We start from the raw sequence: 22,351 nt of genomic DNA on the forward strand, positions 1-22,351 counted from the left end.
TCAATATGCATTTCTAGCTAAACCACTCATCCAGTTAACGACACAGGAGGCAGCAACTTCGCCTGCCCTCCCTTGGACTCAGGAACATACACAAGCCTTTGAGGAATTAAAGAAAGCTTTATGCCAAGCACCAGTTTTGGCGACACCATGTTACAGCAAACCGTTTACACTTTTTGTTACAGAACGTGACGGTACAGCATTGTCTGTCCTCACTCAAGATCAAGCAGGTTCACATAAGCCTTGCGCTTATTTTTCAAGTACATTGGATTCAGTAGCTCAGGCACTCCCTGCGTGCTTAAAGTCAGTAGCAGCAACAGCGTTAGCAATCAGACAAAGCGATTCAATTGTTCTAGGTCATCAGTTAACAGTACAAGTCCCACATTCTGTAGAGGTTCTTTTAAACAGAACCCAAACTCAACACTTGACTATAGCACGACTGACAGGTTACGAATTGACACTATTCCAGCCACACATAGAAATCAGACGCTGCAGTATCCTGAACCCAGCAACACTGTTACCTACAGATATGACAGATCCAGTTCCGCATGATTGCATAGAGATCATTAATGCAGTAACGAAGCCCCGACGAGACTTAACAGATGTCCCATTGACAAATCCAGACCTGACACTTTATGTGGATGGTTCATGTATGAGAACAAGTACAGGAGAGTTAGTGGCCGCGTATGCAGTGACCACTGAAACTGAAGTTAAAGAAACACATCGTATTGATACACGGTCTGCTCAAGCGGCAGAGCTCATCGCTCTGACCCGAGCCTGTATTCTAGCCAAGAACAGAAATGTCAACATATACACAGATTCCCGTTATGCGTTCGGAGTCGTACACGACTTCGGCATGCTGTGGCAAGAACGAGGTTTTCTGACCTCTCATGGTACCAAAATCCAACATGGTCCTCTTATTCAAGCACTGTTAGAAGCAATACATCTGCCTTCAGCCATATCCGTCATGAAGTGTAAAGCACATACTAAAGTCACAGATTCTGTTTCCCAGGGTAACGACCTGGCAGATCAGACAGCAAAACATACAGCACTGACCGACACTCAGATAACTGATACGACAATGACAACAGATCCGACAAACTGTATGACAGTCAGGGATCCCACACTAGATGTTATCGACATTCAGACACATGCTACTGCAGAAGAAATAAAGAAATGGATCGAACTAGGAGGGATCCAGACAGATCAAGGTTGGATGACGAAGGGAAAATCCACATGGTTTCTCCCTGACTCTATGGTTCAAGTCATGATAAATACAGCACATAGCCCAGCACACCTAGGAGAGAAAGCGATGTTAGACAGTTTACGAAATCTCTGGAACAATAAACACTTACGAGCAGCCGCAAAACAGAAAGTGCGTACTTGCATGATCTGTTGTCAGTTCAATCCAGGTAAAAGCGTCCCTGTAGAGCAAGGTGGATTTCATCCTCCCGATCACCCTTTTGAAGTCCTCCAGATGGATTATATCCAGATGGACCGTTGTCGAGGATTTAAATATGTTCTCGTAGTTGTCTGTGCTCTGTCCCGCTGGACCGAAGCATACCCAGTCCCAGATTACACTGCTCCGACCACTGCCAAGCAGCTGGTTCGTGAATTTTTCCCACGATACGGCCTGCCTCGTGTCGTGTACTCAGATAATGGTCAGCCATTCTCATCTGCCTTAATGAAAGAAGTTTCTTTATTACTGGGATACCAGTGGAAGTTCCATTGTGTCCGACATCCAGAAGCCGCAGGCCTTGTTGAAAGGCATAACCAGACACTAAAGATCCGCCTTGCCAAAATATGTCAGGAGAAAGGGGTCGACTGGATAGTCGCCCTGCCAGTGGCACTATTCTACATGAGAATGGTCGCCCATTCGAGATCAGGGCTATCCCCGTACGAGGTGGTCTTTGGCAGACCACCGAATATGTGGGGGACGCCCATTCCAAAAAAGATTACTGATGTTGATTCTAACATGTTGACAGATTACCTTGCCTCCTTGATGTCTGCACTCCAATCATGTCGTTCACAGGTTGCCGCAGCTTTCCCCGACAACACTGATGTAAAGCCACACGACGTCCGTCCTGGTGATACGGTACTCGTCCGAAATTTCGACAGGAAAAGTCCGCTGGAGCCCCGCTGGAAGTCCCCGAAGACCGTACTTCTAACAACAAGGACCGCAGTGAAACTGGAAGGAAGAAAGGGGTGGGTCCACACCAGTCATATAAAAAAATTTTCTGGACTGAAACCGGAGCAAGACTCGTCCACCCCCACCAAAGACTGTCAAACAAAAAGACTTTACGGAATCTGAACGAGAAAAAACTCCTCAAGAAAATTATCGCATGAAATTACGATCTAGCAAGTCAGACAGTTTAATTGTTTAAGTCCTCCCCTAGGTGAATCGGTTAAATAGTTTCTGACATGTATCCCCTAGATCGAGATAGAGAGAGAGAGAGAGAGGCAAAGAAACGTACATATTGTAAATCACTTCGTAGTCACTGCATAGTGACACTATTAATCATGTTTATTCTTAGTATTCTAATTATTGTTGTCAGCATCCTATTGCCTATCTATTACCCTATTTTCAAGCGTGAACAATCTGCTTACAATGTATCTGCTGAACACACTTTTAGTGAGTTACCTCCACACGAGCTTTCCTATAGACTTGCGCTGCGCAACAACACATTCATTAGTATGTTACATCATTCTCATCAAACTAACAATGCTACAAATTGCTGGATATGTGGCCGACTCCCTCCCTACCAGAATTACAAGGGAGCCCTGCCCCTCTTTCCATATCCGTTCACTCACAATGGCTCCTGCGGAGCATGGTTTAAAATAATTAATTCTTTAGATCCCGACATTGCTGTTTTCAATGGGGGCTGGGTTTGGGGAAATCTGAACTTGGTCCTGCTCGACGTCTGTTACCCAGATAAGGAGGGACTCCCCACCAGAATAGGAACTGATCTAGAAAATGAAGTATATGGATTAGGTAATTATACAATTAGCCTTATGATTCTCACTGTTGAGTCCGAAGCTGCACCAGTTCTACCCATTATGTCAGTATTGCCAGTCACTGGTGAATTATGCATCAAAAAGAAAGGGTCAGCACACTTAGGTCATAGTAAATGCACTACTGTGGTCGAATTCAGTGATCATGGAAAGTCGTCTTTTAAAGCTATTAGTCACTCTTACTTTGTTTGTGGTCATACCGCATACATACGTCTACCTCCAGATTGGGATGGTACCTGTTACATTGCATTCCTTCTGCCACCTGTTTTTCTAGCTCCTCCTGATTACCATAGAAATACCAATCTAGTAAAGAATAGACCCAGAAGAGACATCCCACTTGTCGACTACACAGAAACGGCATGGGAACAGTACACCGACTTTAATAAAGGATTCTTTTTCTTTTTAGGACCTGTCCAGAATAGTAAATTAATACGCAGATTAACTAGAACACTTGAAGCAGTAGTGAATGAAACTGCCTCCGCCTTAGGTAACTTAACAGAAGAGCAGTCCGCCATGCGGGTTGTTGTCCTTCAGAACCGTCTTGTTATTGACGTCATCTTGGCAGATAGAGGTGGAGCCTGTAAGGTCATCGGGTCAAGTTGCTGTGTTTTCATACCACAAAACGTACCATCTGTATATCAAGCTATCACCCGTCTTCATAAAATTGCAAATCAGATACATCAGAATCCAGGCACCTGGACTTGGTCCGGTTGGTTCTGGACAACGTTAACAGCTTGGGGATGGAAGATCCTATCGTTCCTAGGCATTGGCCTAGTCCTAGTATTCAGTTGCTGCCTGTGCCTGCAGTGTGGGCCAGCGATTTGTGGACTGTGTGCCACGTCATGTATTGAACACTCCAGTTTTCTCTCAAAACATAATCGAAAGAAAGAAGAACAAATGATGTTACAAGAACAAACTGATCGATTCATGAGGATCGATATTTCATGAAGGGTCCGTAGGGAACAAGGAGGGAATGAGGAAAATTAAATTTTAGGTCATGTTATGTTCCCTAGCGCGTACCCCACCGACTCCATGTACCAGCTTAAAGTGCATGTAACTTCCCTCCTGTGCCAGCTATGAAGATGCAAATACATTTGCGTCCAACGTTAACTTGTCCTCTTTCAGATCCACCCTGAATGGATTATGTAGTCCGTTCCTAAGTATGCTATGCCACCGTCTTTTTGTAGTACACTTTACGTGTTTTCCTGCTCCAGCAGAGTAGGCCCTGAATTTCTGCCATCGAACCTCTTTTGTGGCTCCTGACTCTGGCAGCCTCTGCCCAGGCTACCTCTGTACCCGTGAACTCTGACTTACTTTCAGCGCGGCCCCTCGCGCTCAGCTCAGCCTGCTTTCTGCCAAGACTGACTATAACCTTCGAGTTATCTGTTCCGCTCCCCGAGAATACATTCCTGCCTACTAGATCCTGTAAACATCCTCCCCAGCTGCAGAGCCAAAGGGCCGACCTGTCTCAATGCAAGTAATTCATAGCCTCTGTTACCATGCTTCCATGGAAGGCCCCGTGCCCCCACGCTTCTCATGTAGACACTTAGGCGCTCATACACGCATCCACAGTTAGCATAGAATAGTTTCTGCCCTAGAGACCTTTCCGTCCAGATAGTATAGTTCCTAAACATCAGATATCAGATATGATAGAAGTACAAGTTGATCTGACATGCCAGACTTCTGTCTCTTTCCGTCAGTGTAAATGTCAAGTCCCCTGCACCCCGTCAATCACACGTCATGCAGCTGCGCGCGCATCCAAGTTTCCAAATTCTGCTGACATCGCAACAATTCTGTTAGCACCACCCCTTGGTGCCACCCACTTGCGTCACCTATCAGTGACGTTTCTAGCACACACCTCTGGTTCACACCTAGTTCACGCCTCTTGATTACGTATTAGTATCACGTGTATACTGTTATCTTGTCTTCTCTCAGCTGTTACGCCTCTTGCATTATTCTTTATGATATGAATTAAGTATATAAGCTATGTATTGTTAATAAACGGGAGCGCTCTATCCCTTCTGACACCCCTGTGGTGGTCAGAACATGATATCCTGATCAGACCATTCCTTTATGAGGAATAAAACCCTTAGAAACTCTAACACCACGGACTCTGTCTTTTTTCATTCTGATTGAGTTATTATTGATTAAGTACTTACCTGCATAGAAATTAAGAGAGTAAATTAATTATTTACGTCAACATGGCTAACCAAGACATGATAATAAAAATGAATTATTTTTGCTATCAGATCACAAATTAGCATTTCAAGTTTTGACTTTCTTGCTGTAAGCAAAAGACTTTTCCCAGTCCATGAACTTAAAATAGGAAGAAAATATGGTCGAAACCGTCACCTATTTCATTGCATAAATATAACACTTCAATAGCATGAAGAAATCCTTACAAAATATTGCATACTACATTACACCCATTGTAAAGAGTGTTTAGTAACCTCAAAATCACTTAAAAAATATTGCTGATTTCTGAAGGAGATGGTGGATTATATGGAGTATCATGCAAATTCACAGGACTACTTAAAGAACTACACCCACTAAACAAGTGAATTTCTGTAGCCTTGTTAACAATAGTCTATAGGAGAGCAGTGATGCAAGGTCCTCACTGGAAAGGCCACAAGGCGTGATGCAAATTTTTAAATGTGGAATAAAAATGACAGGCGGAAAGGGGTTGGAGGATATCACACATATGTAAATATCTGCGGGACATTAACAGCTAAAGGAAGCAAGTCGGTTTCAATAGAGGAAAAAGTAGGAGGGTGTTCGTAGAAAGAGAAACATAGGCCTCAAATATTGAGAAGGGTAGCAAAAATCAGTAACTAAAATCTAAAAGTTCTATGACATACAAGGCAAAAATTGTACATTGAGCACTACAGTATTGCATCAGAGAGGAAGGTAGTAAAGGAGAGACAGCAAGTCCTTTTCTCCACTCAGTTGTTTACAGGTGCACTCATATGCTTCTTTGGAGAGACTACTTTGCAGTTCTGAGCTATACCAAAGATCTTCAATATTAGAGTGCCCTAAAACACCCAAAACAAAATAATTTGGTTTGCCAAGGAAAGGTCCTAAAGTCATGTTGATTTTAAGTGCTGGGTGTCTGTCTTTGCTAATGGTAACCTTTATTTTAACTCTTACAAAATGAGCCAGCATCACATGAGTGCCTGCCTGCGACACCTTTTACCCGTATTACATAAGGATTACCAATACCAGGCTTGAGTAACTTTAATTTTAATATTACCTGCACATCTGCCTTAACTCCTTTGTCTCCTACTGCAAACTGACAGTCTTGTGGGGATATGGAAAGGAAACTGGGTCTTGTATCCAGAGGCATAACCCAGGAGCCATTGGGAATGTGGTATGGAAGCACTGCTGGTTGGCCATCGGCATTGGCAGTCAGCTCAAGTACAGAGTCCTTTATGTGGCTGATGATCTCATGGTTTTCTTCCAGAAGCTGCTCCAGCTGCTCAATCCGGTTCTGCAACACTGAAATCTGGCTCTGCAAAGAATTGGTAGATAAATAAAATCCCCAGAAAAAAATCTGAAATCTAACAAGGAAAACAAAGTTAGGACAAATTACTTGGAAAAATTAGGTTTTCATTTCTGTAGTAGACCTTTATATTGTTTGGAAGCTTCCCATATGCAGCGAGTACTAGATGTGCTCTACTCTTCACGCTCCGTCCACATTCTTTCTTAGGAGCAGCTATCACTATCTGGCACTGTTTGGGTCAAGGGGGGGTGGCCTATTCTGCTGCAATCCGGGCTCTGGTTTGTTGGGGCCTAGCACCCACCTAGCCAATCCCTCTGAACAAGATCAAGCCCCGCCTCTTTGGCAGTGACTGGCCAGCGTCCTCCTCTAGCAGTGTGGAGTCCAACAAGATGCTTCTTCCAAGGGCAAGCGTGACCCATCAGTCAGAGAAATACTTACCAGCTCCACATCGGCACCGACTAAGGACTTGGCGGGCAGCTCCCAAACAACCACACATTCCAACTTAGCAGGGTCCCAAGATGAAGATCATGCCCAAGTGACTCTGGACACTTCGATGCTCAGATGAACACCTCATGTTGGCGCCGCAGGGACTTTCTACTCCAATCTCCCTCAACAGTCGCAGCCATACAAAACACAGTTACTGTATCTTCAGTCAAGGTCAAGTTACAATAGCTTCACTCTGGGAAGCTCTGAAATTAGTGGTACGAGGGGAATTCATTGCTATCCCCGCTTCAGAAAATCACTTCTAAAAGGAGAAACAAAGGGCCCTTGAGTTAAGAGTATTGGAACTTAAGGCAATACACAAAAGCACTGGTGCTCCACAGATCAGAAAAGAACTGGAACAAACACACTTACTCCTTAAAAGTCTAGATTTAGAAGCTAAGATCTATTCCGAGACTGTTCGGGTGATCTGCCCCACCGCGGCCACAGAGGTTCGTTCGACCCACAGATTGCTGATGCCTTTCAACATTTCTATTAACGTCTCTGTACAATTTCTGCTGGGACTCCAGATGATCCTTCGGATTATCTCGTAGCCTGTCCCCCCACCCCTCTCCCTTCTTAGGCAGCTGCAACCCTAGACAAGCCCATACGAATTGAAGAGGTGGTACAGGCCATCTCTGGCCTTAAACTTCTGAAATCCCCAGTGCCCCATGGCTTCCGTTCTAAATTTCATAAAATCTTTTTTCATAAATTGGCCCCACTCCTTACACGTCTTTGTCATTCTTTTGCCTATACAGGTTCCCTTACTGACTCATAGCTCGAAGTTTCCATCTCAGTCATTCGCAAGCCAGGTAAAGACCCAGCCCTCTGTGGGTCTTATGAACTCATTTCACTATTAAACATCAATGCTAAACTCTTTACTAGCATATCGACTCAACCCTTACATGCCAGGCCTGATTTCCCCCGATCAGGCTGGTTTTATACCTACAGCCAACACGGGGATTACACTAGATGCATTTTCAATCTACTTGATAAGGTGTCAAGGACTAAAAGGGAGGCTCTTCATCTATCTATTGACATGGAGAAGGCGTTCGGCAAAGTACATTGGCGTTAGCTTTTCAAGACTTTGGCTTTGGGGGTCTATTTCGCTGATGGGTCAAAAGCATCTACAGCTCACCTAGGGCAGGGGGTGTGTGTCATTGGGCCCTTATCCTCGCCATTACCTGTGTGCCATATACATGGAATTCCTCGCCTAACACATACAGTCTCGTACTGACATCACAGGTGTACGGTTTGGTGGTGCCAGCATCTCATCAGCCTGCAGGGAACAGCATCTCATCAAACGGTATGCAGACAATGCAATCCTGGCTATCTCTGGCCCACTCACTTCTATTCCTGCCCTGGTTACAGAACTCCAGAACTTTGGATCATTCTCTGGCTTTAAGGTCAATATGCAAAAGTCACAAATCCTGACTTGATCTGTCCTTCACATTTGTTACAGGCCCACTTTCCAGTCGAATGGGCCACTGATTTTATTACCTATCTAGGAATTGAGCTGGCCCACTTTATCCATCAAACTATCATGATCAATTAGGATTCTCTGGCTAAGCAAATTAGAACGGATATCCACAAATGGGAACACCTAGGCCTCTTGGTTCAGTAGACTTGCAGCCATAAAAAAGGACCGTTATTACCACGCATTCTCTATCTCTTCCAGGCATTACCTTTTACCCCACCTAAGCAAGCTCTCAATTCACTTCAGTTAGCTATCAATGCATTTGTCTGGGGAGGGAAGAAAGCCTGTCTCCAAAAAACCCGGTTACATCAGCCCACACAAGAAGGCGGTCTTGCGGGGCCTTCTTTACTGCAGTATTATCAAGCCTCACAGTTACGCTTTCTAGTAGAAAGGATCAGCCCGCTTACTGAGAAGCAGTAGTGCTTCATGGATCAGTCAGTGGCGGGCTCCCATATTTGGAAAGAACTATGAATTCTCCAAAGACATTGGGCATGGGGATTATACTACTCTCCTGTCACTAGCTCCATCCTTCGTGTGTGGAAGGTAGTGCCACTTAGAGCGCAACTGACAACCTTCCATTCCCCAAAGACACCTATTTTTCCCAACCTTGAATTCACCACAGGACACCAAGATGACCGATTCCATCCCCGGATTAACCGAGGCTGTAAACAAGTTGGCTGCTTCCCTCAAGAAATAATATGCTTTAACCAAGTGAAATTACATTACGGCGTATCCAATACCTTCAGGTTCGCCATTGGGTGCTGCAACTCTCAATTCGGCCCCATGCATTAAGGTGCTTGACCTCTTTCAGAAAAGGTTAATAACTAAGAATAATGATAGGCCGCCCATCACTGAGCGGTAGATCATCCTTAGTGGAGAGGAAGCTCACCCTCTCTCGGCAGGGCACAGGAGGTGGGAAGACGAGATTGTCTAATCCTTTTCAGAAAAAGGCTTGCCAGACTTTTACTATAAAGCCTGACAAACTGTACACAATATGACCAGTACGGAAACAGCATTTAAGATTGCGCCATATTGGTATAGGACTAGAGCACGACTTGCTTCCTGGAACCGTGAAATCCTCTAAAGAATACTGGAGAGGCTGTGCAGCAGTGAGCTTCATCTTTTATGGCATTGCCCTAAATTCAACCGCTTCTGGGATCAGGTGTTGATGATGTTGGCAAGGCATTTGACACCTCCATACCTAGATTTCCTGCCTACACAATTCTAGGTATCCCTAATGGCCAGACATTCCCTCTCCATTCCAGTCGGGGGAACACATTCCATGAAGGAATGAAGGCAGTCGCCGACTGGATGAAGATCAGTCGTCTGAAGCTGAACTCGGACAAGACGGAGGTTCTCATCCTCGGCTCCAACCCTTCAGCCTGGGACGACTCCTGGTGGTCGACGGCACTGGGGGCAGCCCCGACACCCACCGACCACGCACGCAACCTGGGAATCATCCTCGGCTCAACGCTCTCAATGACCAAGCAAGTCAACGCCGTCTCCACCTCCTGCTTCAACACCCTCCGCATGATCTATAGATGGATCCCGACAGATACAAGAAAGACAGTCACCCAGGCCCTCGTCAGCAGCAGACTCGACTACGGAAACGCCCTCTACGCGGGAGACCCGACCAAGCTCATCAAACTACTACAACGCATCCAAAACACCTCGGCACGACTGATCCTCGACGTACCATGCCACGGCCACATCACCCCCCACCTGAGAAACCTGCACTGGCTCCCCGTCAACAAGAGGATATCCTTCAAGCTCCTCACCCACGCACACAAGGCACTCCACAATACCGACCCAGCCTACCTCAACAGACGGCTCTCCTTCTACATCCCCAACCGCCAGCTACACTCTGCCGACCTCTCACTCGCAACCGTCCCGCGCATCTGAAGAACAACCACCGGTGGGAGATCCTTCTCCCACCTCGCCGCAAAGACATGGAACACCCTCCCACTGAGCCTATGACAGACCCTCAACCTGCTGACCTTCAGGAGGATACTCAAGACCTGGCTGTTCGATCAGTAGCCCCCCTCACCCCAGCGCCTTGAGACCCTCTCAGGTATGTAGTGCGCTTTACAAATGATTGATTGATTCACATGGCACCAGCTCTCGGAGCGGCACATCAGGTGATCCTGGCTCATGCGGCACTGATAGGAGACCCCTGCATACATATGACTTGGCTCCATAAACTCTGGTTTACACTTGAGATGGAGAAGATCTCACTAACAGTTGATCAAAGATTGGAAGAATGGGCTCCCTTCATCCGTCTATTATCTACGGAGTTTAACAAATTGACTTGTCCCTTCTATCTGAAGCTACTTCGGTTGCTATGGACCACAGCCTCTTCTTCAATTGTTATCTAACCCTCTCTCATGTCCAGGGTTATAGCTTCTTTTACCCAGTGACATTAGCTCCAAAGACTTCTTACCTTCGATAACTTATCAATACTTCATGAATTATTGGGAGGTGTGGAGGGTGTTTGTTTTGTCTGCTTATTCTGTTTTTTCTATCTCTCGCTTTTTCACTGCCAGCCCCAGGGCTGTAGGCAAAAGTCTATATATACTCTTGTAACTCATTTCCACATGCTGCAGGCCCACAGGGTTGTAGGCGCTTAGCTGTGTTTTTTTTTATTATTGCTTTAATAAAAAAATAACTGATCTATAAAACTCCTATTATAACCTTCAGAGCTTTGATTTGCTTTCTTGTAACACAATCAACAAATTCTCATCCATTCTTATATTTAATCCAAGTCCTTCAAATTCTTGGAGGCCAAGCTCCTAAAGACTCTTCGATTCCAATGTGCCTGACGGGGCAGATGCTCCTTTGGCTACCTGTCCGAGAGTTACTGAAACACCTCACCTTGGATCTCCATCACTCTCCATCTGCACGCTTAAAAAGCGGGAAACATGGTTCTTTAAAACCAATTATTTTCTTGGCCACAACATATGTTATAGCACTAGGACGCCCTTCGCAGGCATAGCTGGTGCGCTTTTTAAAACTTATTTTATTCAATGCTGCCAGCTGGCACTTGCACAATGGAAGCCGTTTCTGACAGATGGCTTCTGTTTTACAAAGGTTTATTAACTGCCACAGACGTCTGTAAACAGTCATTGCTTTGAGACCACAATTGCGGTCACAAAGCATTGTTTTCCATCACAAAACCTACCAAATCGTACTGCACATACATTGTGAGGGTGGACACCCTTTGGTACATTGGGCCTTAAATGTCTTCCCTGCTGTAGACAAGAAAGAAAGTGACAAAAGTCTGATGACGAATTTTAAGAGATCAATTTACCCTAGTAGCCAAACAGTTGTCCAGGTAGGATATTACATATCATTGGCAACACATTGGCAACACATGTTCCATCGCCGCATAAAAATAATCCACATATACAATCTATGGTCCCCTTACCCTAGGGAAGTTTCCTCCAGTTTGTCGCCGAGCAGGATCATGCTGTACTCGATCTAGCATCAGGTACAAGGAGAAAACAGCCACACAGAAGATGGCGGCTCCACACACAGTCACCTGCTTCTTCAGTTTCATCCCTGGGAATCGGAAGAACCGACCTGCAACATAAGTGAGGAACGGATTTCAAATTTGAACAGTGAGGAAATTCAATAAATTTCAGTGTACAATGAATGGTTCGTTTTTACCAGTCCATCATATTGTCGTTAAATTGGGTGTAACCAAAATGGTGCTTTCATGGATACATTTTACCAAGCCAAAGTGATTGTATCCTAGAGAGAGCTCCCAGCACGCGGTCTACGCATGGGTTACACAAGCATCGCAGTATATCTGTTTTAGCATCTATTTTAAAGGATTAGCCAGACAACAGAGCAATCCTATACGGGTCTGGAGCGAATGTGTTCCTGTCTTCAACTATAAGGCAGCTAAGTATTAGATTAAACTACACAGGAACTCTGCCCTAGCCCAAGAACGCACAGTTTTTTTTTTAACATATTATGTGTGTCATTTCACCATTATCTCCATATTTATTTTTTTCGCCTCCACTTCTAATGCTTGTTCAAAAGAAGCAGACAGTTTCAGTAGAAACAAATACCTATGGAGAGTTACAAGTGAAATAACTTTTCTGTGGTACGTCAAAAACTACCTTTGTGCTACCACAGACGAACCCAGGCCCACAGAACATGTGACAAAGGGTTCATTCAGCTGGAGGGTCTCAGATGGCTTGTTAAAGTGTACAAAGCAGGCAGTGCTCAGAGTCCAATGCTATAAGGAACACACATACACTTGCCCTTTTGGAATTCCCAAGTTAAAATACACAATTGTAACATTCTTTAGATAATGTGTTTGTATTGACAATACTAGAGTGCAAGCAAGCAAGTAGGAACAGGAGCATGCATACATTAGACTAAGTATGGATGAAAAGATGTAGACTACGGGAAACCGACAAATGGCAAAGGAAGAGGAAGAAAGAAGGACCTTTCCTGTCCTAAGCTTCAAGACCGCTTATCCACTGCACAGCTTTATCACGAGATAGGAATTTCGATTTTAAACTGGGTGCTGCGTGCACAGTCCAGTGTTTGTGTTCGAGGAAAACTTTACATTCTAAACAGAACTTTCAGGCAGTGGGACTTTAGCTCTCAGATTTCAAGCACACTTACTCCTAAGGTGGTTTTGGGTTTCAGTGTTCCTTTCGGGATGCTATTCCTGGACGTGGTGATTGCTTAAAGCACTATTACATATCCTACTGCATTTTAAAATGTATGCTCCAACTCAATGTAGCTGTATTGTTAACAAACATTTACTACAAAGTGTATATCAATAATATCCACGTATAATTCAGTTAAAATCGTTTGTATTGCCTTTACTTCTATAAGGGTTAAAGGTAATGCAACTATAAGCATTTTAATAATAACAATTGAAACTTTGAGCAACCGCCTTATGTTACCTAAATGTTTGAAAGACAGTTGGAAGAGAACTCTCAGGAAATGTTATGGGCTGTAGGATGTATGGAAATAAAGTGCAATTCCATTTCTAACCAGGTTGTCCCAAGGAATGAAACATATATCCACATGCTTAACAGTTTGTAGAAAAGAAAAACGTACATTAACAACAGTTAGAATATAAAAAAGTACTAGAGGCAGTTGCCACCTTCACGAACAAGAAGAGTTGATTTTTCCACCACTGAGACCATTATCGTAGTTTCAGGTTCTCCTATTATTGGACACACTCCAGATAAAATCTGTGTCCCAAAGAGAAAAACAAAATCATGTTTAAATTATTATTACATTGGAAAATCAAGTTTCTTAATGTGCGTCTATGACTTATCGTTATTTCGTCAATGCCTGGTGTGGTCAATATCATTTGCCTCCTCAGCAGACCCTCAACGGACATGCAGAGGGAATACTATTTGTGCCAATCTGTCGTGTCCCAGTTAACGTAATCCAATGCTAAGACCTTCTAGGACAGAAAGGATATTTTTAGCCCTTGCATCAAGTGCCAAGAACTATTAGGCACTAGGCTTGGAGACGAGAACAGCTGCATTAGATTGCATTGCAAAAACGAACAGATTGACAGGCTCCCTCTACAGTTAATGCCAGTGGATAATCATACATTAGGAAACGCAAGGCAAATATTTAATTCAACTTAACAATGAGTACAAATACCGAGTCGTGGAAGTATTGAGTAGTGCATCTTGCAGCAAGGACTTCTCATTTCTCCATCCGCCATAATACATATAGAGACGTCAAACAGAAGGCGATTACTGCAGAGAAGCCGAAGGGCACCTTTTTTGTGTCACACAGATCAACAGTCACAAAAAGACTGGGTTTTCCATTCCCTTGCCATCAAGATCAGCCTCATTTTATTTTCACGTAAATTAATGCTCCAATCGCAGGGGGATGCATCAGTATACTCTGCTGTAAAAGCAAACAATCTGAGCATCAATAAATCTTTACTGAAAACCCCAAAGTAGACGGCTGGACAGTGCTCCAAACTGAATGTCGTTAGAGCTGGAAGCAATCATGGAGAACTATCACCGTTTTATATTTTTTAATAATAAAGCTCAGACACTCTATCCAAAAGGAGAGATATCCATCTGGCTGGTACTTTAGCACGACATAAACCACGTGCAAGCCTTAATCTACAAAGGTAAAACTATCAAAGGAATATAATTATAAAAAAGAAAGAACATAAATATTCTTTCTTTACGTTCCAACCCACGAAATAATCTAAATGGCAGTGTTCGGAGCTAAACTCCTAAAGACACTAATTGCCATGGTTGGCTGAGAGCTCAGAAGTTGAAATGCACCTTGACACTCACACAGATGCTTTCTCCACTACCTTCGACTTCTTAAACAATGTAAGGGACATGCAATCTTCAGGACGACCCCATAGGTTAAACATTCTGAATCAGGGCCACAGCCAAATGACACTTCCTAGAGATCGCTATCCAACTCCCAATAGCTGACATATTAAGTCTTATTGCACAAACACACTTATATACTTTTTAACTCGATGAATGTACGAGTTAGATAGTACCTTTTTATATTTTATCCCTCTTTCTTAACCACAAATGTATTTGTCCACCAGTTTGCTCACCTGGAATGCAAGAATCAAGGTTAGGCTGAGGCATTCAAAAACAAGCAATGGCATAGCCAATAGGTCTCGCTTTTGGGACCTTATGTGTTTATCCTGAAGTTTTGGCTATGTTGTAGAGCATTGTGGCTGATATGCATTATGTTTAAAAGTTATAATAAAAAGTGTTAAGCATAACTAAGACGACATCATATATAACTCAAGAACCCAATTAAAAAAATATTTTAATATAAAAATGTCTTATTTTTTTGTACGTATGTGGCACAGCTGTATTATGTGGAGTGTATTTGTTGTATTGAATAGAATGTAATTATGACGTGTATTTTTGTTGTACTAAGTAGTATTACATTACGTGTATTTATTTTGCATTGATTAGAGTGTAATTATGTGGTGTGTAATTATGTGGTACCGAGCGGTATTTTGTGGCGTGTATTTATGTTGCATTGAGTAGAGTTTAATTACGTGGCGTGTAATTATGTGGTACTGTGTTGTGTTATGTGGAGTGTATTTATATTGTATTCAGTAGAGTGTAATTATGTGGGCCAGCAGAGATAAGTCAAGTGTGATCGCGAGTGAGCTCCCGCCATAACCAAACAGTGAAAAAAGTAGCCCCCTGTGGCATCTCCCTCTTCTGCCTCCCCCGGCGGCTCTGCGTGTGATGGTGCTGCTCGCGGTGACATCACTTAGAATGTCACCGCGACCAGCGTTCCAAGGCGAGCGCCGGGGACACTCTGAGGCGTGAGCATTTCGAGAGGCTGTGGCTGAGGTCGCAGGTGTTTGTACTTGATTTAATAAACGCTTCTGTTCATCACATGACGGCTCCGACTGTCATTTGAAGGCGTTACTACACTGGCGACGAGGATTAACCTTTCTGCGACCTCAACACGCTGGTGAGAAACAGCTGACTCGAGTCAAGCAGCCGGCTGACTGGAAGAGTTTCGAGTTGCTGTGTAAACTAAGACGACAGCGCAGAGAGCTCACCGAGTAAGAGACAGCCCAGGGAAGAAGGAGAGGCAAGGAAGGAACAGTGCCTGGAAAAGTACATGTAGGAGCGACTACGGGTCGGTGTTTACTCTTCATCTCACAACCACCTCTCCGAAGTAAGGTAACGCGTGTCTGTCACCCTTGCGCGCATATTAGGATCTTCCCGAATGCTCCGTGTGGCGAGAAAATCTTAGCGGCGGACTTAAGAGTATGTGAGACGTCCCATGATATCCGAGCCTGGCTAGCTAATGAATATAGCGCCACCTGGGTCGTGAAGGAAGGCGGGAGCGAGGCGCACGATTTCCACATCCACCTCAGGATTTGTTTGGTGGTTAGCCTCCAGCTGTCATTTCTCTTTGAGGAACTGTACCTTAACGTATGAACCTACTGCCAAGTATAGCGGAGAGGAGGTTTTGTTGGTTGCTTAAGCATAGGAGAGGCAAGCATTTCACCTGGAGAGGGCACGCTCAGCGCAACGCAACGTGCGAAGGGACCTGGTGCATAGGTAGCTGCCTAGTGAGTTTGAGTCATCATCGGCGAGGTTAGAGGCTCCAGCAACACAGACTGGCGAGAGACCTGTGTGCTACTACCCCGCCGTCTGGGAAGTCTCTACTGTTTTGGGAAGCCTACGCAGCGAGGCGAGCGTACGTGTGGCAGCTTCTCTGTCAACTCAGACAGCGTGTGTAATCCAGCACGGCAGGCGAGGCGAATAATTACCACACGAGATTGACGCACTGCATGCTGTTTGACAGAGAGTTTAATAGGCTTCATCAAGAACTGTTGGTGGTTTCAGCGCTGGGCAGTGGGTGTATATGAAGAAGTTTATTGCCACCTTTTGAATCCCACTTTTGGAACTGTGCTGGCAGTAAGAGTAATAACCTCGTGTCTTCACACCCTGAACAAGTAGTGACTTGTTTATTTTTCTTTCAACAGCAAGTCACGTGCTGAGTACTCTCAGTCCAATGGTGCAAGGGCCGTGCAAGAGAATATATACTAATTGTGTTTATGTACTGCTGTTTTGATATCTTCACTGCCAGTTCAATGTCCCTTTCACCAATTCATGTGAACGAAGACTCACGGGTACCTCTGTAGCCTGTTTAGTAGCCAATTGTACGTTCAGTATCCTTTGATTCAGAGGGTTGCATTGCCATAGTAAGAATAGTGGCCCTTAGCAGTGTTTCCAGGCATACTTTCTTGGTACAGGCTAATAGTGTTCTTCAAAACTCTTTAAGTCTTACAGGGGGTTTGTGCAGGCTTCCAGGTTGTAAGCTCATACTGAGACCGTTGTGGATTGAAACATGCAAAGTGTAACCCCTCCACCTTTTTTCTTAACCAACCCAGGTGACCCCACCATCCTATGGAAAAAATGGAAGAAAGTGTTTTTAAATTACGCTACTGTGTGTGGGCCTAACCTAGGGTTAGAAAGGAAAGTTGCTTTGTTGGCTTATTACCTAGGCGCAGAAGGGGAGGAAGTTCTAGACCATCTCCCGGACTTAGAGGCACAGGAGGCAAGAGGTCTGAATGAGTTTGAAGTTAGCCTAAAGAAGTTAGATTTACACTACCTCCCTAAGACAAGCACAATCATGGAGAGGTACCACTTTGGGAAGAGAGCACAGAAGGAAGGAGAGTCTATAGAAGATTTTGTGTCTGAGTTGAGGAAATTAGCCGCCACGTGCAAGTTTGGTGGAGCGAGTGAGGAGAGAATTAGGGACCAGTTTGTCCTGACTTGCAGGATGGAGCGGGTGCGTGAAGAGCTATGGCTTAAGGATGACCCGCCGTTGAGAGAGGTCCTCATCATAGCCAAGTAGGTAGAGCACATGTTGCAGTGCGTCAAGGAGATTAAGCAAGATGTAGGGGAGAAGAAGAACGATGACAAGACTAATGTCAGTGAGGTGGTGTCCGAATGCGAGACTGTGTCTGTAGTCAAAGGTCAGAAGGTAGTGGGCAGAGAACAGAAGGAAGGCAGGCCAGGAGGATCATTCAAAGGTACCTGCTACAGGTGTGGCAAGCAAGGGCACCTAGCCAACGACAAGGACAAGGAGTGTCCCGCCCTCAGATTCACATGTAACAAGTGTGGTAAGAAAGGCCATTTCAAGCAATATTGCAAGAGCGGGCAGGGGGCCGGTAGACAGAGTAGAGACAGAACGAATGTGGTGTGCGATGAGATTGTTGTGCAAGTACAAGAGTTGAAGGCGCCTGGTCCCAGAAACCCCACCTGTGCGGAAATTACAGCACAAGTTGATGAAGATCAAGTCATTAGTCCTAAAGACACCATAAGAGTAGGGGAGGTTGACCTAGAAGCATTGTTTGACTCCTGTTCTAGAATAACAATTATCAATGCCAAGGAGTTCTCACGGGTGTCTAAGGGAAAGATAATCTTGAAGAGGTTAGACCTAAGGCCAGGAGGGTATGCAGGGCGCCCCATCTCCATGAAAGGTTACTTTCTGAGTAAAATTGAGTACAGGAATAGGACTACTGTGTCTAAAGTATATGTATCCACTGTAGGAGACAACATTTTGGGGTGGCGAGCTCAGAAGGGTTTGGGTGTGTATCTCAATCCCAACAGCAATCCCCAGATTTTGATACAGGAGATACGAGAATGTAAGACTGACATCACTAAAGGTTTGAAGAGGTGTTTAGGGAAGGGCTTGGATGCTTGAAGAACTACTGTCACAAAATAAAATTGAAGGTGAACGCCAAGCCCGTTGTGGCAAAGGTTAGAAGACTCCCCATAGCCATTCAGGAGGAGGTCAGATCCGAATTGGAGAAACTGTGTAAGGCTGGAGTCATCGAACCGGTGGAAGCGACTGAATGGTTGGCGCCCATTGTGGCAGCCAAGAAGAAGGATGGGTCAGTCCGGCTCTGCATTGATTTGAGGGCACTCAATAAGGAGGTCGTTGTTGACCGATATCCCTTGCCGAACATCACCCAAATGATGAGCATGCTAGAGGGTGCCAAGGTGTTTTCCACCCTCGATCTCACCTCGGCCTATTTCCAGATAAAACTCCACGAAGAGTCTCAGGAACTCACTGCTTTTGTGACACCCATGGGCGCTTACAAGTTTAAAAGGATGCCTTTCGGTTTGGTCTCGGCGGCTGCCGTGTTCCAAAGAGTCATGGGCAACATCCTGAAAGGCATCCCAGGCGTCATGTGTTACCAGGATGACGCGCTTGTTTTCGCAAGGAACCAAGTTGAGCATGATGAGAGACTAAGATGTGTGTTGAGGAGGTTTTTGTCCCAAGGCCTTACCGTAAAGAAGAACAAATGTGTATTTAGCTGTGCTGAGTTGGATTTCCTGGGTCACAAGATAACGATGGAAGGCATACGTCCCAAGGCCGAACTGCAGAACACCATTGTGAATCTGTCACCCCCCATAAGCAAAGACGAGATCAAATCATTCATGGGGATGTTGGAGTTCTATGGAAAGTTCATAAGGAACTTGGCAGGCAGGACTTACGCCATCAGGCTACTGCTAAAAAAGGAAAACGAATTCAAATGGAGACAGGAATGCCAGAGTGAGTTCGAGGATGTAAAGAGAGCACTTGCAGAAGCCCCCAGTTTGAAGTCATACCTGCCCAACCGGGCAACGATCCTCACCACTGATGCAAGTGCAAAAGGGTTGGGAGCTGTCCTCACCCAGAAAGGCGTGGAAGGAGAAGAAACCGTAGCCTTTGCCTCAAGGTCGCTCCAGAAGTCGGAGAACAACTACTCAGTCATCGAAAAAGAGGCATTGGCGGTATCATGGGCTGTAGGAAAATTCAGAGACTTCCTGTGGGGTACGCAGTTCACCCTCCGAACCGACCACAAACCGTTGGTAGAAGTGTTCAGCAAAAAAGGTTTGGATGCCATCTCCAGCAGGATAAGGCGTTGGGTGGTCAGTCTCCAGGAGTACACATTCAACGTTGAGTACGTCCCGGGAACGCAAAACCTTGCAGCTGACTGCCTATCCAGACTCGTCAGTGGCGTAGAAGCAAGAGAAAAGCAAGAAAAAATGGATGAAGAAGAAGAGGGATACATGGTTGAGAATGTCTACACCATCCAGAAGGCGTTGGGTGAAGAAACGTGGAGAAAGGCACAGGAAGAGGACAAGATAATGGAGGAAATTTGCAGAAGAGTGAGGGATGGATGGAAGCACGGCGACAAACGAGATGAAGACCTACGGCCTTTCCAGGCTGTCAAGGATGAGTTAACCATCGTTGACGGATTCCTGTTCAGGGGAACAAGGCTCGTGCCACCAGCAACTGTGAGAGACAACCTGGTCGAGATAGCTCACGAAGGGCACTTGGGTATCACCAAGACCAAGCAAAGACTCAGGGAGAGCTATTGGTGGCCGAACATGGACCTGGTCACCGAAAGGAGAATCAGGGAGTGCATCCCGTGCAGCAATAGCGACAAGGTCCTGAAGCAACAGACACCACCCATGGTGTGTAGGCCGCCCCCGTCAGGACCATGGGACGAGTTGGCTTTAGACATCGTGGGCCCAATGTCTGGGGAACTGCGGACGCCTTACATCTTGGTGCTCGTGGATTTGTATTCTCGGTGGCCAGAGATAAAACTCGTCAGTGAAGTCACGACAAAGACTGTCATCGGATTCTTACAGGAGGTGTTTATCCGAGAGGGGCTCCCCAGCAACATCCTCACTGACAATGGAGTGCAACTATGCTCGAAAGAGATGGAAGACTTCCTAGAAGAAAGCGGCATCAGACACAAGCGATGCGCATTATACCACCCAGAGACCAATGGCATGGTCGAACGCTTTAACAAAACCCTCAAGGAGAGCATCCAGCTGGCCAAAGCCAGTGGCATAAGTTGGAAAGAAGAGGTGTGGAGGCGTTTGGAAGCATACAGGTTTACGCCGCATCAGACAACGGGCGTCACCCCGTTCGAATTGCTCCGCGCAAGGACACCCAACACTAAGCTTACCCTGGGGTGGATGGAATGGCACAAGGGGTGGACAGTCCGAACCAAAGAAAAGGATAGTCTGAGGAAACATGAACAAGCCATGAAGGTGAGGAAAGAAGGTTACGACCAACGCAAGGCCACACAGGAAGTTGAGTTCCAAGTAGGTGACAACATCAAAATCAAAGCTCCCACAGGGAAGGCAAGGTGGTCAGAGTACAGCAGTCCCACAAAAATCACAAGACTTTTCAAGAATGCAGTCAAAACTCAAGAAGGGAAAATATGGAACCTAGGGAGAGTTGTAAAGTACCACCCTCCAGTAGAAGTCCCAGAAAGTGCAAGGGAGGGGGAGAGTGGTCCTAGGCTGGATAGTGGTTTCACCATCAGGAGGTCGTCAGATGACTCTCACCCAGGCCACAGGCCCAACAGGAGAGTGACCAGACCCCCCCAGGCACTTTGACCAATATGTAATGATGTAACCATTGTCATTCCGCCTAATGTAAGTTTTCCCTATTTCTGCTTTCTGCACATTATTTTATCTAATGTTTTATGTCTGCAGGGAAGGGGGATGTGTGGTATCTCCCTCTTCTGCCTCCCCCGGCGGCTCTGCGTGTGATGGTGCTGCTCGCGGTGACATCACTTAGAATGTCACCGCGACCAGCGTTCCAAGGCGAGCGCCGGGGACACTCTGAGGCGTGAGCATTTCGAGAGGCTGTGGCTGAGGTCGCAGGTGTTTGTACTTGATTTAATAAACGCTCCTGTTCATCACATGACGGCTCCGACTGTCATTTGAAGGCGTTACTACACCTCCCTATTGTCGCATCCTGCCGCCGGGAGGGGCTTTGCCAATTGTTGAGGAGGAGACCTCACGCAGTATGCTAATGAGGACAGCATGAACCCAGCAAACAAACTCCCTTCAAACCAGAAATCTCTGATGAAGTCACCACAACAACCTGCTAATGGGTGCCTCCTGCTATGCCTGCGACTACTCAGAGCTCAACGTACACAGCAGGTCAACACTATATATTTTAGTCAAGAGTATTTTGTTCCCACTGTTGCCCTCGAATCACCAAGTTGGTGGGGGATTGTAGGAAATTCTGTAAATTAAAAGCAAAGAGTGCACTTTACCGGCCCTTCACCACAAATTCCGTACATATCAACAAAAGATTTAATTTCTTAATACTGTGCAAGATGTAGGGAAAGCAGGCAATGCATAAAATCAGTATAATAAAAAATTCTCTGCAACTAAAGGCTTAAAAAGTATCTAGTGCCACTCCCTTTGGCCATTCACTGTAATAACGGAGTCAGGTGTGGAGCTACCAACTGGTAGCACAAAAAGAAAACTGAAAGCACTTGAGGTGCCATCTGTTGAGGTCCATCCTGTACATTAAGACATGTGGGTGGGTGATTCATGAGACTTTTACAGACA

At 45.3% G+C, this 22,351-nt stretch overlaps 1 protein-coding gene across 3 annotated transcripts in view; it reads right to left on the reverse strand.

Moving 5' to 3' along the window:
• MAN2A2 (mannosidase alpha class 2A member 2) overlaps positions 1-22,351 on the reverse strand; it is a 668,437-nt gene that overhangs the window by 601,429 nt on the left and 44,657 nt on the right. For 2 of the 3 annotated variants that reach the window (XM_086958183.1, XM_086958182.1), the window contains 2 exons: positions 11,890-12,044; positions 6,260-6,517 (listed from right to left, as the gene is read on the reverse strand). In XM_086958183.1, coding sequence (XP_086814309.1) covers positions 6,260-6,517; positions 11,890-12,021 — 390 coding nt within the window. In that variant the 5' untranslated portion in view covers positions 12,022-12,044. Of the gene's footprint in view, positions 1-6,259; positions 6,518-11,889; positions 12,045-13,593; positions 13,721-22,351 lie in introns of those variants that run through there. The other variant, XM_086958181.1, reaches the window with a different exon arrangement.

Source organism: Lissotriton vulgaris, chromosome 2_1 (genome assembly GCF_964263255.1).
Source record: "Lissotriton vulgaris chromosome 2_1, aLisVul1.2, whole genome shotgun sequence".
In the NCBI taxonomy this organism is placed as follows: domain Eukaryota; kingdom Metazoa; phylum Chordata; class Amphibia; order Caudata; family Salamandridae; genus Lissotriton; species Lissotriton vulgaris.